This window comes from Myxocyprinus asiaticus, chromosome 26 (genome assembly GCF_019703515.2).
Source record: "Myxocyprinus asiaticus isolate MX2 ecotype Aquarium Trade chromosome 26, UBuf_Myxa_2, whole genome shotgun sequence".
In the NCBI taxonomy this organism is placed as follows: Eukaryota; Metazoa; Chordata; class Actinopteri; order Cypriniformes; family Catostomidae; genus Myxocyprinus; species Myxocyprinus asiaticus.
The window spans coordinates 31,738,606-31,766,566 of record NC_059369.1 but is presented as its reverse complement, the minus strand read 5'-3'; the positions used below and the strand labels follow the sequence as shown (position 1 = coordinate 31,766,566).

The 27,961-nt window shown below is 40.4% G+C and overlaps 1 protein-coding gene and 1 pseudogene across 1 annotated transcript; one reads left to right on the top strand and one right to left on the bottom strand.

Annotated features, from left to right (window-relative positions):
• Positions 1 to 340: 340 nt before the first annotated feature.
• LOC127417095 (extracellular calcium-sensing receptor-like) lies at positions 341 to 22,339 on the bottom strand (annotated as a pseudogene).
• A 220-nt stretch (positions 22,340 to 22,559) lies between these two features.
• Positions 22,560 to 26,166, top strand: LOC127416641 (extracellular calcium-sensing receptor-like). The gene is made up of 6 exons (XM_051656083.1): positions 22,560 to 22,780; positions 23,098 to 23,389; positions 23,591 to 24,412; positions 24,565 to 24,792; positions 24,940 to 25,063; positions 25,166 to 26,166. The coding sequence occupies exons 1-6, from the start codon at positions 22,560 to 22,562 to the stop codon at positions 26,068 to 26,070; spliced, it is 2,592 nt and encodes an 863-aa protein (XP_051512043.1). The 3' UTR covers positions 26,071 to 26,166.
• The last annotated feature ends 1,795 nt before the right edge of the window (positions 26,167 to 27,961 follow it).

Below are 27,961 nucleotides of genomic sequence, written 5' to 3'. Positions count from 1 at the left end.
ACTTAAAATGGCTTTATGTCAACATGAGTACATCAAGTATTAATACGAAATTAACAGTTACATTAAAGGCATTAAAAGTATTAATAATTATCAATGAACAGTATCAATTATTGTGTCATGTTAGGATTAGGGTTAGGGTTACAAAAAAATCCAGAAGCTTGATGCAGAAATAAAACTAGCAAAAATTGTAATTTATTCAATTTAAGCGAAATATTATCGAATCTGCAAGTAGATTTCTACAAAAAATTATGATCAATCATTAAAAAAAGAATATGACAAATAGTCATATAAAATGACCACTGACAGGAATAATATTATGTACTGTAATTTGATAAAAAATTCATTTTGTAATTTTTCCAGTCATTCCCTTCTTAGTGTTTAAATCAGGCCTCAGCAGAATTACATAACATTTAGGTACAAAAATACAAAACAAGTTGAAAAGTGGAAGCAAGAATGGCAAATATCTCAACAGCCACCATATACTTCCCTGGTGAGCTGTTGTATGCTGGTATGAAGGAGATCCACACTGCAAAAAAGATGAGCATACTAAAGGTGATGAGCTTAGCTTCACTGAATGTATCTGGAAGTTTTCGTCCAAGAAAAGCAAGGGCAAACACATACAAGAAAGTAATCCAATATAGCCCAGCACCAGGTAAAATCCAAGTGGCTACACATCTTAACATACTAGAAAAATCTTACCACCCTGATAGGATGTGTTTTTATATGGGTAAGGAAGTGCTAGTGCCAGCCAGCAATGCCTGGAACCAGCCATTGTGGAACGAAAGGCTAAGAGCACCACAATGGTCTTAACCAATATGCATGAGATACAGAGGACAAAACTGATCCCAAACACAGCCTGCCCGGGTATGGCATGTCCATAGTGAGAGACCCACAAACACAAGAGAGCAAAGGAAGCAGAGTTTGAGAGACAACAGCAGTAGAAAGCTCATTTCAGAGTTGTTGGACTTAACTATGGGCGTGCTTCGAAAGAGGAAGAAAATCACTGTGATCACAGTTGCCACAGCGACTCCAAAGAGAGAAAGAAATTATACTGATACCCATGATCTCATGGTAGGAGAGGAACTCCTCTATGCAAGCAACACAGGAAATTCTCTGTTTGTTTGGCCAGTAGTACTGGGGGCATTTGAAGCACTAACTAGCACGTGGTAGAAATGTAAATACACTGTGGGTCAACCAGACTTCCCAAACAGCACATCCAGTATCTATACAATAAATACACTCAGAGACCACTTTATCAGGTACACCTGTATACCTACTTATTCATGCAGCTATCTAATCAGCCAATCATGTGGCAGCAGTGCAATGCATATAATCATGAAGATACGGGTCAGGAGCTTCAGTTAATGTTCACATCAACCATCAGAATGGGGAAAAAATGTGATCTCAGTGATTTTGACCATGGCATGATCTTTAGAGTGTACTCAGAATGGTGGCAAAAACAAAAAACATCCAGTGAGCGGCAGTTCAGTGGACAGAACGCTTTGTTGATGAGAGAGGTCAACGGAGAATTGCCAGACTGGTTCGAGCTGACAGAAAGACTACAGTAACTCAGTCAAACCCTCTGTTCAATTGTAATGAGCAGAATAGCATCTCAGAATGCACAGCATGTCAAACCTTGAGGTGAATGGGCTACAACAGTAGAAGACCACGTCAGGTTCCAGTTTTGTCAGCCAAGAACAGAAAGCTGAGGCTGCAGTGGGCACAGGCTCACCAAAACTGGACAGTTAAAGACTGGAAAAATATAGTCTGGTCTGAAGAATCTTTTTGAATTTCTGCTGAGGTACACAGATGATGGGCCCACTGCAGCCTCAGCTTTCTGTTCTTAGCTAACAGAAGTGGAACCTGATGTGGTCTTCTGCTGTTGTAGCCAATTCGCCTCAAGGTTTGATGTGCTGTGCATTCTGATTTGCTATACTGTTCACTACAGTTATAAAGAGGGGTTATCTGAGTTACCGCAGCCCTTCTGTTAGCTTGAACCAGTCTGGCCATTCTCCGCCAAACTCCTGCTCACTGGATGTTTTTTGGTTTTGCCACCATTCTAAGTGAACTCAAGAGACTGTTGTGCGTGAAAATTCCAGGAGATCAGCAGTTACAGAAATACTCAAACCAGCCCGTCTGGCACCAGCAATTATGCCATGGTCGAAATCACTGAGATCAAATTTTTCCCCTTTCCTATGGTTGATGTGAACATTAACTGAAGCTCTAGACCAGTATCTTCATGATTTTATGCATTGCATTGCTGCCACACAATTGAGTGATAAGATAATTGCATGAATATGTAGGTATACGTGTGTACCTAATAAAGAGGTCACTGAGTGTAGAATTGATTCATCCCTGCTAAAAAAAAAAAAAAGCTGTTTTCTGGCCTTAGCTGGTTTAAGATGGTCTAGCTGGTCTTCCAGCCTGACCAGTTGAAAAGTGCCCAAAACCTATCTAAACCCAGCCAGCAGCTTTGGCTGCTATTTATTTTTTGGCAGATGCTATTTGTAGAGTTGGGTTCGGGTCCACCTTAGTCGAGTCCGAGTCATGTCCGAATCTTTAAACAGTCGAGTCCGAGTCTAGTCCGAGTCCAAAAGGAGCAGAGTTGGACTCAAGACCGAGTTCCATAACAGGCCGAGTCCGAGTTGAGTCCGAATTAATCTGAATTCAAATTGTAATCATGAAATCAACTTCAATATTTTAAGATTATTTTAACTTTCACAACTAAGAAAACACAATTGTCAATATAAATGTAACAAAAACACCTCTATATTTTATGATTAGTTTCCTGCTGAACAAACTTCAAAGTGGTTTCAGATTGAAAGCATATGCTTTAGGTGTATGAAGACAAAACTGTCCTTCAATACACTTCCTATTGTATTCTGTTGACATTTCAGTTATTTGTTGCTGTTCCCCTCCACTCAAACATAGACTAAAGAAAGTGAAAGCTGCATTAGTCATTAAAATCAGAGTTATTATTGTTTCTAATTTTAATTTTCTTTTTATTTCTACTTCATTCCAATTTGTCCTTTCAATTTAGCAGTGGCGGGCCATGCATTTAAAGTCTAGGCCTTCAGTGTGATTCATGCCATTAAGAAAACACAGTTTCACAATGAATAGACACCCTATGCCTTTGGGCATCATACATTATGTCACAGCTAACTAGTAATACCAATTGACATTTTAAAAACACATCCACGCACGAAAGCCAGAACTTGAAATTACACTTAATGCTCAAGCAAGCCTAATTTTAACTGCAGCATGACTGATTTGTGAATTGAACGTCTCCCAAACAGACATTCAAAAATCCTAATTTTTCATATGAATCTACCAAGGAGGTCTATAATACCTGGAAAAATCTATCTATTCATATTTGTGATTTAAATGTTGCTTGCAATAAATTTCGTTTGTCAGGGTACACGGTTATGCTGCGTTCCATTCAAGTTGGATGTGGGATATTCCTTCTTGATATCTCCGACCATAAATGCATTCCATTCCTCGATATTCAGAAGATGACGTTTAAGGAAACAAAACTGCAATGCTCTCCGTTAGCTTAGCAGGTGTTTGACTCTCATTAGAGATGTCTCCTAGCAACCCAACTGATAAACAATGCTGCAGCGCTAGCATTTGTGCTTCAGGTGTACAATTATCAAAAGAGATTATAATGTTTTATACACCTGTTTCTGCAGGCATTTGTTAAACAAGCTTTAATATCATGTAATGTGGAAATGAGCCAACTCCTCAGCAAGATCACTTAAAGCATGATTGCGTCACTCAAGGCCAGCTAGAAGGCCTCGACCGGGACATATCCTAAAGATCACACCCATCAAGAACAAATAAATTAGTCTGATTGGCTGATGAATCTAACAATCTGACTTTAGTTGCCCATTCATTTGCACTGTTGAGGGATTCTGTGGAAATTCTGAAGGCCTGAGAGGGTGGAGCTCAAACTCACACGCTGCTTCGGCTAAGGAGCTCGGCTTCGGGCATGCGGTTTGTTAAACAGTTGTCACACTTTGCTTGTAAGCATCGAGGAATAAATTCTGACTGGATATACTATTCGTTTTTCTGTATTTGTTTGTAGATTAATTAAGAGTGGAAAGTGGTTAAAAATACATAGGCATAAAGGTGATTGAGAATGAAAGGATGAAAAATATTTATTTACTTGGCATGTTAGGCCAGCAGAGAAGGCTTTGCTGGCCCTGAGAATTCGCCACTGCAATTTAGTTTACTTTTATGTAAAATGATCCCTACCTAAAGAAATAATATATATATATATATATATATATATATATATATATATATATATATATATATATATTTTTTTTTTTTTTTTTGTCTCTATCTGCCGACTGGTTTGGGAAAATAATGAGTTAACACAGTAATAATTAGCACTCACTAAGTGTCACAGTTAGACACCATTCTTTTCGTAAGTACTCCTATTTTGATATGGTTATTGTCTTCTGTTTTTAGTTTACCCCAAACTTCATTTCCCATGTTGCACTGCCCTCATCACAGCCATCTGCTCCCCATCTTCCTCACCTGTTCCCTATTCCCTCATCAAGCACCAATTTTTCTATATGCCCTCTAGTTTTTATCTGAGGTATGGACTCAAGATGGCGCCAAGTATGGCTGCTGCGTTGCGAGCTCCGACACAACATGGTAGTGTTTTGTTTGTTTTGTTTACAGTTCTTATGTTTTTTGTCTTGGATGTTGTCTGCCTTATTGTCTACGACAGACAAACACTTTTGGACATTGGTTCAGCAATTACACACCGTAAACCGGACTTCAAATTCCTCAACGTCGACCCGCTGTTTACAAACACACAAGCAGACCCCTTTGTCTGTGCTGCACGGCCACGGGAACACAGGAAGAAAAGGGGAAACAGAGCCGGTGTTCTCATCAGAGTAAGACGCCACGCAAATCGACCCCCGCTACCCAGTATTCTACTGGCAAATGTTCAGTCTCTGGATAACAAGCTCTGCGAGCTGAAAGTGCGAATCTCTTTCCAATGAGAGACGAGGGACTGCTGCATTATCTGCCTTACGGAAACTTGGATGACTGCAGAGATTCCAGACTCAACCATTGAACCCACGGGGTTCTCCGTGCACCGAACGGACAGAGCGAAAGACCTCTCAGGTAAAAGCAGAGGTGTTGGTGTATGTTTAATGATCAACAAATCCTGGTGTGATCAGAGGAACGTACATTCTATCAAGTCTTTCTGCTCTCCTGATCTGGAATTTCTCATGCTTCTGTGTCGACCATTCTGGCTACCGAGGGAATTCACAGTGATCATTATCACTGCTGTGTACATCCTGCCACAAGCCGACACAGACCGGGCACTCAAGGAACTGTATGGGATTATAAGCAAGCAGGAAACTGCACACCCTGAGGCCGCGTTCATTGTGACCGGGGGACTTTAATAAAGCCAGTTTCAAATCAGTCGCACCAAAATACCACCAGCACATTAGTTTCAACACACGAGGGGACCAGGTTTTGGACCATTGCTACTCTCCCTTCCGGGATGGCTACAAATCCCTCCCCCACCCACCATTTGGCAAATCGGACCACTCTTCCATTCTGCTTCTGCCCGCTTACAGGCAGAAACTGAAACAGGAAGCACCCACTCTCAGAACGATCCAGTGCTGGTCGGACCAATCAGACTCTACGCTACAGGACTGTTTTGATCACACGGACTGGGAGATGTTCCGGTCCGCCTCTGATGACGACATCGAGCTTTACGCTGATAGCGTAATGTGTTTCATCAGAAAGTGCGTAGAGGATGTCGTTCCGACCAGAACAATACGGATCTATCCGAACCAGAAGCCATGGATTAATAGCGATGTTCGCACAGCACTTAATGTGCGGCCCTCCGCTTTTAATTCCGGGAACGTGGAGGAGCTTAAACAAGCCAGTTATGCCCTCCGAAAAACTATCAGAACGGCAAAATGCCAGTACAAGAACAAGATTGAAGGATAGTTTAACACCACCAACTCTAGAAGCATATGTCAGGGAATTAACATCATCACGGACTTTAAAGGGAATAAAAACTCCGCCATGAACACCGCTGCCTCTCTCCCGGATGAGCTAAATACTTTTTATGCTCATTTTGAGGGAAATAACACTGCCCTCGCGGAGAGAGCTCTCGCAGCCGAAGCTACAGAGGTTAGTTCACTCTCCGTCTCTGTAGCGGATGTAACCCGATCCTTCCGACGGGTGAATATCCGCAAAGCCATGGGCCCAGACGGCATTCCGGGCCACATCATCAGAGCGTGCGCAAACCAGCTGGCTGGTGTTTTTACGGACATTTTCAACCTTTCCCTCTCTTTCTCTGTAGTCCCCACATGCTTTAAAACATCCACCTTTGTGCCTGTTCCAAAGCAATCAGAAATCACTTGCTTAAATGACTGGTGTCCTGTTGCTCTGACCCCCATCATCAGCAAATGCTTTGAGAGACTAATCAGAGATTACATCTGCTCTGTGCTGCCTCTCTCTCTAGACCCACTGAAGTTTGCTTACCCCAACAACCGCTCCACCGATGATGCCATTGCATCTACAATACACACTGCTCTCTCCCACCTGGAAAAAAAGAACACTTATGTGAGAATGTTGTTTGTAGACTACAGCTCAGCTTTCAACACCATAGAGCCCTCCAAGCAAGATGAGAAACTCCGGGCTCTTGGCTTAAACAGCTCACTGTGCAGCTGGATCCTGGACTTCCTGTCAAGCAGATGCCAGGTGGTTAGAATAGGCAGCAACATCTCCTCATCACTGACCCTCAACACTGGAGCCCCACAGGGCTGTGTTCTCAGCCCACTCTTGTATTCCTTGTACACACATGACTGTGTGGCAACACATAACTCCAATGCCATCATTAAGTTTGCTGACGACACGATGGTGGTAGGTCTGATCACTGACAATGATGAAACAGCCTACAGAGAGGAGGTGCACACTCTGACACACTGGTGTCAGGAGCACAACCTCTCCCTCAACATCAGTAAGACAAAGGAGCTTGTGGTGGACTTCAGAAGAAAAGAACACAGTCCCATCACCATCAATGGAGCACCAGTGGAGAGAGTCAGCAGCTTCAAGTTCCTGGGTGTCCACATCACTGAGGAACTCACATGGTCCATCCACACTGAAGTCGTTGTGAAGAAGGCTCATCAGCTCCTCTTCTTCCTGAGATGGCTGAGGAAGTTTGGAATGAACCGCCACATCCTCACACGGTTCTACACCTGCACTGTAGAGAGCATCCTGACTGGCTGCATCTCTGCCTGGTACGGCAATAGCACAGCCCACTACCGCAAAGCACTGCAAAGGGTGGTGCGAACTGCCAGACACATCATCGGAGGTGAGCTTCCCTCCCTCCAGGACATATATACCAGGCGGTGTGTGAAAAAAGCTCGGAGGATCATCAGAGACTCCAGCCACCCGAGCCATGGGCTGTTCTCACTGCTACCATCAGGTAGGCGGTATCGCAGCATCAGGACCTGCACCAGCCGTCTCCATGACAGCTTCTTCCCCCAAGCAATCAGACTTTTGAACTCTTGATCTCCCATGATCAAAATACATCAGCACTGCACTTTATTACTCTCACTCTTACATCTCACACTGGACTGTCATAAATTATATTATTATTATATTATATTCTCTCTTAACAACTTACTATCAACCGACAACCTGAATGTCAATACAGTACAGCCTACTGTACATTCTATATATACTCTATATTATTTGTTTTATTGAATAATGTGTATCTATATTGTGTGTATTGTACTGTACAGTGTATGTTATTATATTGTATATTGTGTTGTGTGTAAATATGTGTATATTAGACTTTAAATTGTGTTGTGTTAATTTGATGTTATTGTAAATTGGTATATGTCTCATCACTGTCACGACTGCTATGTTGATCAGAACTGCACCCAAGAATTTCACACACCATTGCACTTGTGTATATGGCTGTGTGACAATAAAAGTGATTTGATTTGATTTGATTTGATTTTGATTATCACTCTTTATCAGTTCTTATATTACCTAGCATGTTTCCCAGTATGTTCCTGTTATTGTTGTTAAAGTGTTAATGATATTGTTTGGGTCTTCGTATAACTCCACATTGTGTTGTATCACCTTCAAAGTTTGCGTGTAGATCCATTGTCTCCCATCTCATCTCTGCTTCAAATCATGACACTGAGAAGTTACATCTCACTACTTCACTGCAAATGCTACATCTGAAAATACTGGTAAAGCCCACTGCTAATATTAGGGCCATTTATCACGGACGTGATTGTTAATTCGCGGAAAACCTGGGGCAGTTCTACGCACTGCTTGTGCACCTAAAACCCTGATGCGTTCGTGTGTTATCGTTTAAAAATATAAGCGGTATCATAAAAATGTATTTAGTACTACCTTGAAGAAGCTATCTGACAACAGGTACTCTCATATATTCCACAAGACAAAAATAGTAACTGAATTCAAACAAATTATCCGGTTCAAAAGTTTACATTCCCTTGGTTCTAAAAGCATTAGTTCACCCAAAAATGAAAATTCAGTCAAGTGAAAAAAAATTATAGGCCTAAAACAAAAGGGGTATGCAAACTTCTGCAATATATTTTGTGAAAATGTATGTTTTATTTTATATTTTGTTTTTCACTAACCACATTTTAGTTTTTATTTTTAGTTTTTTTTAGTTTTTTATTTACAAATTCAATGTAGCCTATTCTATCCATATAATTTCATATTGCATGTGTAATTATGAGTAGACTTGTCATGTCAGGTACACATTTTAACACAAATTCACAACACTGGAACCTAAAATTCAAAATACAATCCCCACATCTCAACATTTAAAGGAAAGTTCCGGGTTCAATACAAGTTAAGCTCAATCAACAGTATTTGCGACATAATATTGATTATCACAAAAATTAATTTAGCCTCATCTCTACTTTTCTTATAAAAATACAAATAAACATCTGTGTTACAATGAGGCACTTACAATGGAAGTGAATGGGGACAATGAAAGTGAATGTGGCCCATTTTTGGAGGGTTTAAACAAAGAAATGTGAAGCGTATTATTTTATAAAAGCACTTGCATTAATTCTTCTGTTAAAACTCATGTATTATTTGAGCTGTAAAGTTGTTTAAATTGCCATTTTTACAGTCGTTTTAGGGGTTTTTTGACAATATATCATCATGGCAAAGAAGTTGTAAAATTGGCTATAACTTTACACAGATACGGTTAGTAAGTGATTTTATCCCACGAAAATCATGTTTACACGCATATCCTTTATGCCATTTGGCTATACAGTGAGTATTTTAATGTTCACAAATTGGCCCCCTTCCATTTCCATTGTAAGTGCTTAAGTGCATTTTTGCTTTTAGAAAAGGAGGGAAGAGTCCATTTATTTTTGTGGTAATAGTAACACACTTGAAGGAAGGGGTCAACAACCTTTGATTAGTTTTGGGTTCTTTATTCAGCCAGCATCATTTGCACGATCAAGCTTTTTTTTAAATTGTTTTATACAAAATTAAATTAATCTGTCAGTATATTCTGTTTCCCCACATTCTCCCCTACAAAATAGAATGCAGTCCCGACATTCTCAAAATACATTATTGGTTATCCCCTCTTAGATTATTTCTTTGGTAGGAGTCAGTGATACAATGGTTCTAGTACTTGTGCTATACTTTTACACATCACACAACATTTATCTCCTTTTCAATGCAGTGTGTTTACAGCCTAGACATCATTGTGCACCATGATCTTCTACCACCATCGCTGTTCATCAACAGCAAACTTTACTTTCAATGAAGGAATCTAACCTTTTAACCATGGAAACAATCTACTTTGTAAATGTTTCTTCTGGAATGTTACGGTTACTACTTTATCTCCAACAAAACTGAAAAACATGAACTTAATAAAACTGAAAAACATGAACTTAATCTTAATATAGTTTTAATTCAACTTCAACTGCTTTTTTTTAACTACAACTCATTACTTAGATTTTTAGTCAGCTTATCCATCTACAATACTAGGCTGACCTAGTGTATGGTAAGTAAACATCTTTTTTGCTTTTCTGTTTCTCAAAGGATATACTCTTTTGCAGGCAGGTTGTGAAGGATTTTCCAAGTCACTCTCTTCAGCATCATCTGTTTCTTCGACCTCTCCCCCTTGTGACGACATGTCACCTTCTCCCTGGACTGCTGCTTGCTCATTTTCCTCTTCTGGAACTGTATCGTTCAGCATCACCATGTCCTCTGGATGAGGTTCTGGGGGTTTTGACTGCAGATGCCTACTGTCGTTCTGACTCTCTCTGTTAACTGGCATCCCAGTCAGGCATCTCCAATCATCATCACTGTCTGAACTATCACAGTGTGTTTGGTTTTGCTTTGTTGATGTTTTTTCAACCCTGACATTTTTCTTGTTTTCTTTTTCAGGTCTCACAGGTAAGTATTCTTTCTCTACAGGTAAGTAATCACATGGTAACAATACATTTCTGTGCAGTATTCTTGTTCTTCCTTTCCCAATTTCAGGTCGAACTTCGTATACTGGACTATCCTGGTACTTCCTCTGGGTGACGACATGAACTTGTCCTTCCCAAAATGATAGAAGCTTCCCAGGTCCACCTTTCTCCTTAAAGTTATGGACAAGTACTCTGTTTCCAGGGATCAGTTCAGCTCCTTGCACTTTCTTGTCATACAAAGCTTTTCCTCTTTCCTTCTGTTTGTGTGACACTTTTGAGGCTAACTTGTAAGCTTCCATCATTCTCTTTCTCCAGTCCTCTGCATAGTCGCGGTAAGAGGACCTCTGGTCTTTCGCTGTTACACTAAACATAATATCAGTGGGCAATCTGGGAGTATGACCGAACAGGAGATAATAGGGTGCAAACCCTGTTGCCTCACTCTTCGTGCAGTTGTACGCATTCACAACTTTTGCAAGTGATGTTTTCCTGTCAGATTTGTCGGTCTCAGGTAAGGTCTTCAGCATGGCTAGCAAAGTGCGGTTAAACCGTTCAACCTGGCCGTTCCCTTGTGGGTGATACGGTGTCGTATGGGAACTTTGCACAAAACAAAGTCCCTCCGAACACTTTATCAGCAGCTGTCTTGGCACTCTTGTTTCTACACGCATACGCTTGAGCAAAGCATGTGAAGTGGTCTATCACAACTAACATATATTCATAACCTCCTTTACACTTCTCCAGATGCAGAAAATCAATAGAAACCAGCTCAAATGGATATGTTGTGGTGATGTTAGTCAGGTCACTTTGTTTGGATGATTGCTTCTCAAGCAGCTACAGGCGTGCATGACGTAGTGTTCCACTTCCTTTTGCATGTGGGGCCAATAAAAACGATCTCTGATCAAGTTCAGCACCCGTTCTGCCCCTAAGTGGCCCATGTCTCAATGTAACTCCTTATAGACAAGCTTGTGGTATTTCTTGGGCAATACAAGCTGCTGATGGGTTGCTGTTTTCCGGAACAAGAGACCATGTTCATCCAGGTATAGTCTAGCTCTTTCCCTCATCAGTCCCCAAGCCTCTTTACCTCGGCTTCTGTTCATGGACCGTAGTTTAGATTTGAGATCCGTCAAGACTTCTCTGATTTCAGGATTTTCCTCTTGGGCTTTTCTCAAGACTTCCTTGGGAATCTCGGCAACTGATGTGAGCAGCTCATTCTCTTGTTCTCCAGACAACGCTGTTTTGATGGTGAGTGGACACATCAATGGCCCTCTCTCACGACTCTGTACCATCACTGACTGAGTTATGCTGATTATGACGTCAGGATGTATTTTTTCTGAACAGGTTTGCATGTACTGTTCCATCCGCAGCGGCATGCACTACAAACCATCAGCATCCCCATTCCACTTTCCTGGATGGTATTTTATAGTGAATCGAAAGTCAGCAAGTTTGGCTACCCATCTGTACGTTGTGGCATTTAGTTTGGCTGTTGACATCACATACGTGAGAGGTTGTTGTCCGTATACACCATGAATGAAGGGGCATAATAGATATAATCTCTGAACCGCACGCATATGGCCCACTTCATGGCCCAAAAACTCCAACTTTCCCGAGTAGAGATGGTAATTTTTCTCGGGAGGGGTTAGGGTTCTTGATCCATATGCTATCACCACTAACTTGCCTCTCTGCCTTTGATACAGCACTGCTCCAAGGCCTTCCTGTGAAGCGTCCCAGTGGAGTACAAAGGGTTCATTCAAATCTGGATATCCCAGCACTGGTGGATTTGATAAGTAGTCAATTAATTCACAAAGAACTTCTTGATGTTCATCTGTCCATGTGACTAGATGGGATGATGCAAGCTGTCCTTGGCAGTTTTTACCCTTGCTCTTACACTTCGGCTGCACTTCTCCCTTTGATGTCTTCATTTCGGCGAGTAGCATGTAAAGAGGTGTGGCTTTGCGGGAAAAGTTCTGAATGTCGGACCGGTAGTAAGAGAGAAATCCTAATAACTTTTTCACCTCGCCAACTGTCTTAGGGGTTCTCTCCTTCAGCGCTTGGACAGGAGCGATGTCAGCGGTGTCCATCATGTACCCATCTTTGGTCACCAGCCTCCCTAAGAATCGTACCTGATTTCGAAACACTTCACATTTTTGAGGAATTAACTTGACACCATATTTCTGATAACACTGCAAAACTTTTCTGATGTCCTGAAGATAATTCTCAAACATCTTTGAATGAAATAAATTATCATCTAAATACAGTTGACATACCTCATCTCGCAGTTCTCTCAGGCACTCCTCCTTGCTCCTTTGGAATTCGGCAGGTGCATTGGACAATCCGAAAGGGACCCTCACCCATTCATATAATCCCTACGGTGTTATGAACGTGGTGAGAGGATGACTGGACTCTTCTACGAACCCCTTAAACTCTTTCTTGTTTAAATCCCAGTAGTCACAGCAGAGGAGGAAAGTTCCATCTTTCTTACGCACACAGACTACCGGCGAGGAATATGGTGACTTGGATTTAGTAATCCATCCCTTATTCAACAGATCCTCTAGGTATTCTTTAACCTCTTTACGCAATGGCTTCAGGACAGACATGTATGTGTGCTTCATTGGTGTGGTCTCACTGAGGCGAATCTTTAGCTGGAGCGATGGAATACATCCCACATTGCTGTCATTGCGAGCAAAAGCATCACTCTCCTCTCTCAAAAGCTGCTTCACTTTCTGCTGCTGTTCAGGTGTTAGATGATCGACGTGAACAGGAGGGTTCCATAAATCTTTCTGTCAAATCGGTAACATCGTGTCAACATTTTCTGTGGATTGGATGACTCATTCCCTGTATTTATGGAACAGGCTTTCGGCGGTGTGTGCGACAGTAGCATGGGCACTCTCTTGCTGGGCTTCACTGGTCTCATCTCAGCAGGGTAGATGGCTTTTACTCACTGCATATAGCCCACAACTGCACATGGAGGCAGGTCAATGTTATGAACAGTATCATTGATCACTGGAATGCTGATACGTGAACAGGTCCCTCTCTGGAGGCAGACAGTGTTTTCCTCCATCCTCAATCCGTCTGGCCACTTCGCACACTCATCTGGCACAAAAAGAGCATCTTGGTCAGGTAGTAAAGGGCCTGTTTTGATGCAACATTTCATAGTTCTTGCCTGTTTTGCTGGAATTCTTGTTACTGACCTTCCTGCTTTCGCTATTCCATCGCTGCACCTGTTGTCTTGGCTTCTCACTAAGTTGAGCAACACCTCTGCATTCTTACAATCACAGGAAAGTGTGGTACTCATGGCTTTGGTCGTTACACTGGTAGGTCGATCTACTCCACTGTTCAGAAGATACTTGATGACATTGTATCCAATAATGGGTTCCTTTGCCACACCATCATCACCAGATACTAATACAGGTACCTTCAATTCCAACGGTGTGGCTTTGTCTGTTCCGAGCTTGAATGTCACTTCAACCCAGCTTTTAAAAGGGATGACCATTTGATTCACTACTCGACCGGTGAGGCTTCCAGGACCTAGGATCTCTTCGAGACTGCGTAGTGTCATGTGGGAGGTGTTCTTTTCTCCACTTTTCATGAAACAGACTTGTGAGCCAGTATCCCATAGCACTTGCGTTGCCACGCCATCGAAGAAACAGTTCACAATACATTTCTCTCCAATCAGGTTCAGTAACTGTGCATTACGTTTGGTAGACAGCTGATTAGCACTTATGGATCTGATAAGCTGTAGATGGCTCTCCTTCTGCTTAGCTGCCTCCCGGGCTTCCAACTGCTTAATGCTGTCACACAGGAGTTCACTGTGTTTTTAGTCTGCTCCCTTTGATGGTCAGGCCACAGTGATGATGTCGTGTGAGTTGTTACCGACATACTGCTAAATGGGTTTCCTCTTTCTGTTCTCCCTGCACCCTCTGGAAAGATGTCCACTTTGCCCTCATTTGAAACAGTGGTCGCATTGGTCCCCTCTGCCACTCTCCTGACATCTACGGCATCCCCACTTCCTTTCTCGCAGCTGTGGAGGTGCTGAAAGGTAAGTGCTCATCGCTTTCCTCATTTCTCCGATCTCCTCTCTCAACTGCTTGACGACCTCATAGAGCTCAGATCTTTCTTGTCCACGACCTGTGGCATTTTCAAAGCTTTTACTTGTGTGCATGCGGACTGTACTTTACCTCCAGCGGCATTGCCCATTCTTTCTTGACTTTGATGTAGCTCTGCCTGGACTTCATTGACTGTAGTCTCTTTGACGTGAGAGCTTTTCTTGAACTTTTGTTGTCGTTCCCACTCAAGACTTGCAGCTTCATTCATCTTTGTGATGAGAACTTCATCTGTGATTGTATGATCATCAAGGCAGGTTTTTAGCTGATATTTAATGTGATCATCGGATAACCCTGTTCCCAATGCATGCAGAAATCTTTTCTGAATTAGATCAGTACTGTACTATTCTTCTCCATCAGGCTCTCTGGCAGCAGCTAAAAGTCTTTCTTTCAATTAAATTGCTCGAAACAGAAAGTTTTGTGGTGACTCACTTGTGGTGCCTTTTAGAATCGTACGCAACTGAGAAATGGTTAAATCTGTCTTGATCTCCAGCATATCACGCAGGCTCATACCCGGACTGACTGCTCTTATTACAGCATCGATGATCTCAGATTCTCTGTGTCCCTTGTTCACTCCAGCGTCAATCTGGTGCATCAAGTTGTTGTATGACAATTTATCTTTCTGTCCTCGTTCTCCAATTTGGCCATTAATCTTAAAATCATGTCGAATAGTGACTTCAGAAACATGGAGGGGCTTGATACATCAGGAAATTTCATACTTAAGTGTTGAATTTCACTTTTCAGCATGCTCGTAGATTACTCAAAATAGTGCTGCAGTTCTGTTTACTGTTTCTGTAAATGCGTGAGCTTCGCTGAATTTATGTCTGCGTCATCGCCAACATCTTGTACTGCACAGTTGCTGCGTTGCGTTATCCCACTGGAAAACTCTAACAAATCTTTCACATGTTGGCGGGCTATGTCATCATCTTCCGTCTCTTTAACACTCTCTACTGCTTCACTTATTAATTTGATCAGCGAGTGCCGTTTACTTTGTCCCTCTGTAGACAGTTTTGCATGTACACACACCTCTTGCAGTTGATCGAGCCGCAGCCAGAGCAACGCCTCGCTCAGCTGATCTTGCAGTTGCTCAATATCCATGCTCAGCATCTTTGTTGACAACTCGCTCATTATGGTACTGCTGATCCCATCCTCGTCGCCAGTATTTTGTAACACACTTGAAGGAAGTGGTCAACAAGCGTGTGATTCATTTTGGGTTCTTTATTCAGCCAGCATAATTTGCACGATCATTCACAGATCTAGTCGCAGCTTGAGCTCAGTACAATACTGTCAGTCACGTCAACATAATGTGAACAACTACTAACTCTTTTCTTTTCTCTTTTTAGGTCTACTCTGGGATTCTCTTCCTGGCTACTGCCACCTACTGGATACTCATCGCATAGCTGTAAGTATACTACAAACATATATACAAAATTAAACAACAATTATTAATAATCAAACAAATTACAGAAAAATAAATATTTTTATGCTAAATTAAATTAATCTGTCAATATATTCTGTTTCCCCAGATAATCAACATTATGCCACAAATGCTGTCGATTGAGCTTAACTTGTATTGAACCCAGACTATTCCTTTAAGTGCTTGCACTATGCAAAAAGAGAAGTTTAGCTGACTGAATGTGACACTTGTCTGCTTTACCTCTGTGCTTGTGGGGAAAACATTCAGAAAACACCCAGCTTACATTTTCACGTGTTGCGTGAAGACATGGATCGGCTTCTTTCAGCTCGTTGTTGAAAACACATTTTTGCATTATTTTGGGCATTTGTGCTGACTGACATAGAGTGCATGATGTCATTGCCATGGTGATTTGCTGAAGACTAGAATGAATGTATCCTCAAATCAACATGCGACACAACAAAATTGATTTTCTTCTCTGCAAACAATACCAAAGACAATAGCGAGAAGGACAATGAAAAGATTTAATTTAAGAAAAGAATCAGTGACCCTACCAAAAACCAGTATGTCTGGTCACCCAATCTATAATTAAATTATAAACAAAACATTTCGCTGCCCAAAATAACTTCATATTTCATTGTGCATTTTATTGTGTAAAAAACTGTAAAAGAATAGATTTTAAGCAGTTCGTCAATGCTTTTAAAATAGAAAAACAATAAATAAGTGCTGTTTATCTGTTTTTCAGAGTTGCAGTCTGCTTTAGCAATAAAAAATAAAAAAATTCCAGACTATTTAAAAAGTTACACAGTTAATTCATCAAGGACCAGTTTAACACTGCGTGGACCACAAGAGACTACAGATTCATACATGTGTGGATACATTATGCCTAAAAAGACTTAACAGCCCAATATTAATAGTATTTTTCTGAATTTTTATTTTGATATGTTTTTTTTAGTAAACTGTGAGAGACATGATGTGGGTGACTTGACTTAATGAAGTTCTTAACCATGATGAAACCACGATGCGATCACCGTCTTGGCTGCAAAAGTGTCACGTGCGATTTTACCAGTTGTCAGTCCCGTGCTGTGTGAAACTGCCTTGTAGTTTCTAGTACATTGGCTACATACCTGTCTTTATGTGTTCGTCGTGCCAGCCACCTCAGTAATCGAAATTTAAATACTAGCATACAGTATGGGCATCACTGCAGTGTGTTTATTTAGAGTCCCATGGACACACTATTGTAATCCCTACCCCTAAACCTAACCTTAACCTTTCCATAGAAAAAAATTACCTTGGTTTCACCATGGTATTTTTTGTACATTTACAGTAACCACAAAATTAACCATAGCTACTATATTACCATCATATTACTGTTCTAACACCATGATTAATTGCATTAAAACTATGGTTTCTGGCAAAAAAACATGGTTACCACAATATTAGTAATAAAGTGATGCAATCTACACACACACACAGCTACACTCTGCGATGCAGAGCCGTGGGAACGAGTGCAATCGACAGACCACGCCTCCGGATTAAACTCTTCTCTGCACTCCTTGACATTCACTGTGACCAAATCACTGCGATGAAATCAACATTTATATAAATTTGTATCTATTTTATTTATTTATTTATTTTATTTTTTTTTTCATTTTCTCCCCAATTTGGAATGTCCAATTCCCAATGTGCTCTAAGTCCTCGTGGTGGCATAGTCACTCACCTCAGTCTGGGTGACGGAGGATGAATCTCAGTTGCCTCCGCGTCTGAGACCGTCAATCTGTGCATTTTATCACGTGGCTTGTTGAGCGCGTTATCACGGAGACATAGCGCATGTGGAGGCTTCACGCTATTCCCCACGGCATCCACGCACAACTCACCACACGCCCCACCGAGAGCGAGAAACAGATTATAATGACCACAAGCAGGTTACCCCATGTGACTCTACCATCTCTAGCAACCAGGCCAATTTGGTTGCTTAGAAGACATGGCTCGAGCCACTCAGCATGCCCTGGATTCGAACTCGCGACTGCAGGGGTGGTAGTCAAAACCAATACTCGCTGAGCTACCCAGGCCCCCCATTTTTATATATTATTTCAAGCAGTGTTAAAGGAAATATTAAGAGTGGAAACAGAAAATCAAATGGGGAAAAAAGTGGGACAAAACGCAGATTCCAACCACGGTTGCTAGGACAACAATACACCCCACGCCACTGCAGCAACATCTGTTGTTTAGTTTATCAGATATTTCTGTGGTTCCACCAGACTACTGGGGGTGCAAATAGCTGCTCTGTGTGGCAGATGCCATTTACACTAGGGTGCAAATAGACACTTTTTCCTCGCAGGGAGTATCCATGTTAATTCACATATTTACTTGTGTTTACCTGAGATATTGCTGATTTCCCTTTCAGCACAGAGCAAACAGTCAAAGCAGCAGATAGGTTGCCCAGGGCGAGTGGCCTGCCGTGTTCCAGGGGGCAAGGAGAGGTGATGAAGCAGGGACCTGCATGTTAAAATTTAGAACAGCTTTAGTTATAACACTTAGAAGAGTTTATTGAAAAATGTATTAATTGGACATAAAATACACCATAAGAGCATTTTAACTGTCTGGGCATGCTGGGACAGACTTACCTCTGTTTGTCCCCCTGCCCACTGAATTGACCCCATATCTATCTAAAGCTGCTGCTCCTGTGGAGCAGAGCCATTATAACTGCCCACCATCTGAAACTGGATGGCACCTTGGCCATCTCTCTGCCAGTTTATGATGTCATAGAGGGGCACATGCTCTCCATTCTTGTCGAAACACATCTTCTCTTTGAACTGGTTGGTAAAATTGACTTTCTTTAGGTAGTGAAGAAGCTGTTGTATAAGACAAAGTTGAACAATATTAAGCTTATATAAAAAAAATACTTTAATTACCTGATATATAAATATTCCAAACAATCGCTAATTTAAAAAGACAGCTTTTGCAAACACAAATATTTTATTACCTGCCATGGAGAACATTTTGACTCAGAATTTGTGATGTGAGTTTTTTTCCCCCAGAGTCACATAGTAACAGTTGCTGCAAAGCATGGGCAATGGCATACACTACTGTGATACGTTTGTACGTTCGGACACAGGAGGAGTCAGGAAACAACAAAGCAGTTCAAGTAAGACTTTATTTTCTGTCTCACACTGCACACTCTTGGCCTCTTGGGCTCTTCACTCAAAACAAAAACACTCTCTGAACATAAACTCTCAAAACAGACTCTTAATAACATACACTCTTCATAAACTCTCAGAACACACATCACGCCACACTCTCGTGTCTCTCTCTCTCCTCTCTGGCGTGTTTTGGCTGCTTCTGATGTCTCTCTCCGCTATCACTGTAACAAGAAACAGCTGTTAGAAATTATGCCAACCAGCTAGACGAGACACACCTCTCCCTCTCTCCCGCAAACAGACACATGACCATGCCCCCATCCCCACAACTACATTATAGACATTGTAGGAAATCCTCACTTGTGATACATCAGTACAGCTATTTTCAATGTCAATCAGATCTTCTGCGCCAGTACATAGGGGCAACTCAGTCACATTTGCCCTCATAACCAAGTCTGCATCCAAAAAGCTCCTCCCAAAACTTGTTTGTAAAAACAGATTCAACTCTAGGTGTCATGTGTATTTTGTGGATCCATGTTTTTCATGTCTTTATTTTGAAATTCTAGTTCCTATTCCCTAGTCATGTGATGTCCTGTTTTCCCTCTATGTTCATGTGTCTTGTTTTCATTGGTTTATTGTTTAATAGTCTTGTTTAGAGTTCTGTTTGTTCATTGGTTTATGTTCTCCCATGTCATGCATTTAACTCTCATGTTTTCCATAGTCCATTGTCAAGTATTGTTGAATGTGGATGTGTTTTGTGCTTCATAGTCAAGTCCTTTATGTTTTGTTTTATACTCACATTTGGATACTGCACCTTGTAAATAAAGTGCACTTGGGTTTTCTTTATGTTTTCGTCATTGCCAGCGCACATCGTTACACTAGGTGAGGGCCTTACGTTTAGGAGAAACTTTCCATCATTCTATTCTCCACACCTAGAATGGTGGTGCCCCTGAAGGCAAAGCCCAGTGTTCTAGTTAGAACATGGTGAAACTCAGGGACAGTGAAAAGTTTGGCTGTCACCCAAGCTTCACTGGCCACCCATTGCCAATGTGTCAGATTCCTATGAGCCACCTCAACCAGGATATCCAGCAGTTTTCTTTCAGTGGCAAATGCTATGATCACTTGTGCAGTGGAACCCTCCAGGCTATCAACAATGGAATGAATTTGAGCCTGGGAAGATGCTTTGAAAAAAGTGTGGTGAAAGACTGGGAGACTGTGTAGCCTATTTAGCTGCTCGGTAAAGGCCTGGATGCTGTAGTGATTAAGTCATCATCTGAGCCTACTGTGCCCATCCAGCACCAGCCAAAGTGGGAAACCAACTGAACCAGTCTCTGAAATACATCACTGGGGACAGTATGAAGGAAAGAAGGGTACTTCTTGTCTGTGAGACATGTACAAGTCGCAAAGTAGCTTATCTATGTGGGAAACCAGCAGAGGAAAAGGGAGAAATAGAAACAGAGAGGTTAGAAGAGATGTGAAAAGTGAATGTTTGGTCTTAATATTTTAGTCAGTTTTTTTATTTTTTATTTTTTATTTTTTTTAATACTGCCAATTTGGAGTGAAAATCAACATTGAAGTATTGTATAGAGAACATTAAAAAGGTAAATTAATAGATGGTTAATGGTTGATAGGTTTCTGATTATTTACATTATATAGCAATATGTGTTGTCAGATCTGTGAGATATGTTTTTGTGCACTGCGAGGTTTATGGGATTTTTTTATTCTTCCCCCTAGGAGATGTTTCCCATTGTTTCCTACTTAAAATATTATTCACAACCTCTCATTCACGATTATTTCACAACATGTTTTTTTTTTTTTTTTTTTTTTTTTTTTACAATAGCTAAAAATAGAGTATACACTGAAAACCCCTGGGAAAGCTTGTGAATGAACAATGCTAAATCTCAGTAATTTGAAACTTGCATTGCTGTCATACTATTGCTTCATTTTCAAAAGTACAACTAAAATGCCTGTTAAATGTTTTGGCTCTTGGCTCATGGACAAAACAGATCACCAGGCATGTTTGTCCTCCAATAAAACATAATAACTGAAAATAGAAGTGTTTAGCTGTTAAATGTCAAATGTATTTTTATAAGCATTAAAGGTTTTAATAAATGCAAGTGCTTGAAAGGTGGACACATGTTTGTCAAGACCCATACAAATCAATGCTTTAAAACATTCACAGAGATCAGCTGGATGACAGATTGTTCTTTATAAATGGCATAACCTTGTCCTCAATATATACAATTATAATACAGTTACACTAAAATAAATAAATAAATAAATAAATAAATAAAATAAAAAATGATCATGAGTGATGGTGTTTCCATCAGCCCCTATGTGCAGTGGGAAATGCCAAATTTGATCCCACCCAAATTTGTCCAAACAGCTTTTGTAAGCAAATTTAAGCAATGGCCCTGCAACAAGGAATACATTTTTGACATGACTATTCAAATATTGTATTAAGGGCTCTGTATATGTGTTTTAGTATGAATGTTTGTGTATGCATGGGTGTTTGTATCTGTGTATATGGGATGTACTGGCCTATATGGTAAAGGTTGTTTTGTGAGAAATGACATTTACATAGCATGTTATGAGGTGACTGCCATCTACTGGACATTTTAAGGAACACACTTGATCAGTGTGTTACAGTTACAACCAATGCTTTGACAGTGTAAGGGACAGAAAAGGCCTTGGCTCAAACAACCTACATATATATATATATATATATATATATATATATATATATATATATATATATATATATATATATATGGAAATTGAAGCCACACTTTTCAAAATGTTTTTGCAGTATATAACACATGCCAAACATATGGAATTTATTTTAAAGAGATACAGCAAAAACTCACTTTCAAGCAAAACTTTCACAAATAAATTGTTAAGATTCTAATTATAAAACCATTTATATATTGTTAAAAATTTAAACTAAGGTATTTGGTCCTGATTGTCAAACTTAGTGGAACATGTTCAAAGTTAATGTGATGAGCTACTACACCTTGTGTGAACTGAAGGACTGAATTAATACTGCATCCAGTAAAAATGAACCTGCTGGGAGCAGTTGGTTAAAAGTAATTAGAACAAATGGCTCAAAAATTGATTGATGAGAAACAGTCCATCATCATTTAAAACATTTAAAATCAAATTTCTATCAAATGGAATATCATTTAAGTGTGACACGAGGGTTTCACCCATGGTAACAACCTTTCTCATGTTCATTTAGCATGAAATAATCTATTTGCATTTTAATCATTTGTACCCATAGAACAGAAATGGTGGTCTACCACTATCCTGAAATAAATGAAATGAAGAAAAAGAGAGACATGAATTGACGTCTTTCCTGAGAAACCCATGTGACACCACCTGCTCTATAAATCAGTGCTGCACACAATTCTATGTCATACAGAGCTGTGGGTGAGAGAGAAAGACAGAGATGTGGATCACTCTACATATATGTCTTTATTTGTCCTTTAACTGTATCTGTGTGGCTTCAATCTTTAGCTCACGCACCTGTCAACTCCAGGGACGCTTCAATTTGAATGGGATGTACGAGGACGGAGATCTTATCATAGGAGGCCTGTTTGCATTTCATCTCATCGCAGTGTTTCCAGAACTGAACTTCAAAAGAGAACCAGAACAGCCACATTGTGAGCGGTGAGCTTGGGCTAAACAGGACCCAAAGACTGCAAGAGAAAAGGACAGAACAAACTGAAATAAAATGAGATAATAAAATTAAGCACATCCAGAACAAAGTCTATGTTCCTACATTTTTATTCACAGCAGAATTATTGTGTAATGAAAAGTTTTAAACATACCTGTACAGAAATAACTGCCATGAAAACTGGATTCTTAACTCGAGCTCTGTAAAGAAAGAGTTAATCTTATTATCAGATTGTATTAATAATTTCATTGTTTTATGTTTGACATCTTTTAGAGTGACTGAATGTCGACATTTGTGCTGCTTTTTCTAGATTCTATATGGCAAGCTTCCAGCAGGCACAGACAATGGTTTTTGCCATAAATGAGATCAATCAAAATCCCCACTTGCTGCCTAACATCACCCTCGGTTATCATCTGTATGATAATTGTGTGAAGCTTGGAGTAGCATTTCGTTCTGCAACGGCTCTGCTTAGTGGGACAAAGGAGTCCCTGACCTATCTCAACTGCACGGGTCCACCACCAGTGATTGGAATAGTAGGTGATCCAGGTTCCACTCACTGTATCGCAATCTCCAGTGTGCTGGGGCTGTTTCGAGTGCCTATGGTAGGATGTGGTGATGATGAATATTGATATATACAGTAACATATTATAATGTACAAAAGTGCTGTGTATTTCTGCACTTTTTCTCACTGAAGTTACTGTTAAATTGTTTAATGATGTTGTTCTTTGTCTGCCTATATGTAAGAGTAATTGCTATAGCAATGGAAAATGTCTTATTTTTTTCTTGTCATACTGTGTCTCTAGGTTAGCTACTATGCCACCTGTTCGTGTTTGAGTGACAGGAAGAAGTACCCATCCTTTTTCAGAACTATCCCCAGCGATGCCTTTCAGGTGCAAGCTATGGTTCAGATCTTGAAGCATTTTGGATGGACTTGGGTTGGTGTCATATATAGTGATGATGATTACGGCATCTACGCTGCTCAGTCCTTCCAAAAGGAGGTGCAGTTGTTTGGAGGTTGTGTTGCCTTTTCTGAAATCCTGCCCCTTGATAATAACCTCATGGACATTCAGCGTATAGTGCGAATGATTCAAGCCTCTACAGCGAGAGTTTTGGTGGTGTTCTCAACCGAGGCCTATTTGTTGCCACTGATGGAAGAGGTTGCACTGCAGAATGTAATGGGCAGGCAATGGATTGCAAGTGAAGCTTGGGCCAACTCACCTGTTTTTCACACTCAGCATCTTTTGCCCTTCCTTGGGGGCACGCTGGGCATTGCCATCCGCCGGGGAGAGATCCAGGGACTTCATAATTTTTTGCTACACCTCCGTCCAGACAACGATGCAAGAAATAATATGGTGAAAATCTTCTGGGAAAACATGTTCGGTTGCAGTTTTGAGACTGAAAGCAGAGAGATTGGGGAAGAGAGACAGAGGTGTACAGGACAAGAGGATCTGAGCAGCACAGACACAGAATATACTGATGTATCAGAGCTGAGGGCCTCCTATAATGTGTATAAGGCAGTATTTGCCCTGGCACATGCTCTGCATAACCTAATGCAATGTGAGGAGGGGAAAGGGCCATTCAGTGGGAACAGCTGTGCTGACATTAACAACCTGCAGCCCTGGCAGGTAAGAGTGTTGTCCATAGAAATACATATTATTAGTTACTCTACAAATGTTTAACATTATTGACAAAATAAATGCTAAACCAATATAAAAAAATATGCAATATGTTTATACAAAACATAAAGATATACCTGTCCTGTCTACAAACTGTACAGCTGGTTCACTACCTACAGAAAGTGAACTTCACCACAAGCTTTGGGGATCATGTGTCTTTTAATGAAAATGGAGATGCACTGTCCATCTATGATGTGATGAACTGGCAGCCAAGCTCTGATGGGTCGATCATTGTTCGCACAGTTGGTGTGGTGGATGAAGGGGCAGCAACTGGAAAGTTGCTCACACTGGATGAGGACGCATTATACTGGAACTTTGAGACAAAGAAAGTAACTAACGTATTTTACTTTCAGGCTTCGAAACAATTTAAACATAACTATTGTATTCATATGCATAATGGTCATTAATTGAGAATACTTTTTAGAGTGTATATTTGACAGATGCACGCATCACTGTTATTATGAAAAATCCTTTAGCCTCCACAGTCTGTGTGTAGTGAGAGCTGTCCCCCAGGCACCAGACAAGCCACAAGGAAGGGCCTTCCTGTCTGCTGTTTTGACTGCCTGCCATGTGCAGATGGAGAGATCTCTAATGCAACAGGTGAAGAGAGTTAACAAAGCTAACAAACACAAAATTGTATTATTATTTAATCACAGCTTTATCAACAATCTTTCTTTCTCTCTGTCTTTCTCATATACATAGATTCCATTGAGTGCACAGAATGCCCAGATGAGTACTGGTCCAGCCCAAAAAAGGATCAGTGTATCCCTAAAGAAGTGGAGTTTCTGTCTTTTGAAGAGCCCCTGGGCATCTCTCTGACCACTGCTTCCCTGCTTGGCACCTGCTTCTGTTCTGTGGTGGTTGTCATATTTGCCCATCACCGCCATACTCCAGTAGTGCGTGCCAATAATTCAGAGCTCAGTTTCCTGTTGCTGCTCTCACTCAAACTGTGTTTCCTGTGTGTGTTGCTGTTCATTGGCCGTCCACAGTTGTGGACGTGTCAATTAAGACATGCAGTGTTTGGTATTAGCTTTGTTCTGTGTGTCTCCAGCATCCTGGTCAAGACTATGGTGGTAATAGCCGTGTTCAAGTCATCTCGACTGGAGGGTAAAGGAGCCATGAAATGGTTTGGAGCAGCCCAGCAAAGAGGCACAGTATTGATCCTAACTGCCCTCCAGGTGGTAATAAGTGCTGTATGGCTATCAACTGCATCTCCAACACCCCATAAAAACAGCCAGTATATCAGGTCTAAAATAGTTTATGAATGTGCTATAGGCTCAGTGGTTGGTTTTTCCATGCTACTCGGCTATATTGGCCTTTTGGCAGCAGTGAGCTTCTTGTTAGCCTTTATGGCAAGGAATCTTCCAGATAATTTTAATGAGGCCAAGTTCATTACTTTTAGCATGTTGATCTTCTGTGCTGTGTGGATTACGTTTGTTCCAGCATATGTCAGCTCTCCAGGTAAATATGCAGTGGCTGTTGAGATTTTTGCCATTTTAGCTTCAAGTTTTGGATTACTAGTGGCCACATTTGCCCCAAAGTGCTACATCATCCTTTTACACCCAGAGAGAAACACTAAAAAAGCTATCATGGGACGAGCAACTTAAAATGACTAGTTTTAAAAGCTGACATGACTCTGTTACTCCAGTATGTGTCGTTGACACTGTCAAAGTGTACTGCTTGTTGAAGCTTGAATAAACAGATTTAATGTAATTTAAGAACAATTAGTCTAACTTATTCTTTTTTATATACTTTTTTGTGTGTTCTGTTTTTTTATTATTATTATTATTACAGAGATTTAATTGAGAATTTTTATTCACTTTAAAAAATCCTTTTCCTAATCCAATATGCAAAATAAATAGATTACAAAATGACTATGACGTTATGAAACATATTTCTGACTCATTAAATAGAAGAAGGGAATTTATGGGTATTTATTACTCAGAATATTGTCATTGCAAAGATCCTCAAAGACTTACAATGTATTAGAGCTGTCTTCTTCTTAAAGCAAATTATGTAACATTTTAGGCAAATATCTAAACCAGAAGGACAAAAAGAGTAATAGAACCGACCAGTTCCCTGAGCTGCCACAAGATGATTCACACAGCAGAGAATCAGTTGTGCACAACAGTGCTGAGATGCTCTTGTATCATGCAGAGAGATTAAAAAAAAATATTTTTTAAAACGGAAAAAGGATGCTTTTGACTGCGTTTCCATACCATAAAGCATTAGTGATAAATCCCATGATTTTTGTTCCATTTGTTAGTTAGTTTTTTGTTTGTTTTACATTTTGTCTGTTTAATTTGGATGTTTATTCAGTTAAAAAAAAAAAAATACAGTATATGGCTCAAGAATATGTGGACACCACCTTCTAATGAATGGGTTTGGCTATTTCAGATACACCCGTTGCTAACAGGTGCATAAAATCAAGCATTCAATCTCTAAAGACATACATTTTCAGTAGAATGGAGCATGTCAAAGAACGCAGTCACTTTCATGATGGCACTGTCAGAGGATGCCACCAGTAAAATGATATCCTGAGTCTGGTGTGAAAACTTAACTAGCCTGCACAAGACCCAGAACCCCACTAAATGCCTTTAGGATGAATTGGAACGGCAGCTACAATCCAGGCCCCATCGCCCAACATCAGTGCCTGACCTCACTGATGCTCTTGTGTTTGAACGGGGGCAAATCCCCACAACCATGTTCCAAAATCTAGTACCAAAGTACCACAATAAAAAGTTTAAAGCTCTTATACGTACAGTCAATACATCAAACGCGATCTTCCTCTGATGCATGCTGCCATTTGTTTACATTAGTAGCAATTGTCATTCGTCAAACAAACAGCTACTCAAAGAGTTTTTTCAAGCACATAATATGTTTATTTTATGTAACAAACACACTAATTGCCAAAGTACCACAATAACAGTTCACAGCTTATATATGCACAGCCATCACATCTAAACACGCAATCTTCCCATGCAAGCAGCTATGTCTACTTATTAGGTGCAGATGCGATTTTCATTCACACAAACAGCAACTCAAACAGTCTTTTCAGGCATATAATATGTTTGATTTCTGAAACAGACAGCCAGACTATCACATAGGCACCACGATAACACTTTAAAACTCGTATACTCACAGTGAAAACATGCTGATCGAGCATGACTATCCGACGCACACACACACACACACACACACACATACAATGTCTGAGAAGTCAAACAGTGCATATAGGCAAAGCAGACTGCTGATAGTATTATTTTTATTTATTTTTTTTTTCACCTATAAAAACGAAATAAATAAAACAAATACAGTACAGCAGACATAACCCATTTGTTCACGTTTACTATATTATATACAGTATTCTATTTTATTTTATTTTATAAACATACTCATCTACACTCACCCCACTCTATCGGCTGTGCAGTGTCATGTGCAAAAATAACTCACTCCAGGGGGCACTGCAGGGGAATTTAGACCCTACTCATGAAAAGT

Coding starts and splice junctions, on each gene's coding strand:
- LOC127416641 (XM_051656083.1), top strand. CDS start 22,560: ATGTGGATCACTCTACATATATGTCTTTATTTGTCCTTTAACTGTATC. Junction 24,413..24,564: donor ACAACCTGCAGCCCTGGCAG/GTAAGAGTGTTG, acceptor CAAACTGTACAG/CTGGTTCACTACCTACAGAA. Junction 25,064..25,165: donor AGAGATCTCTAATGCAACAG/GTGAAGAGAGTT, acceptor TCATATACATAG/ATTCCATTGAGTGCACAGAA.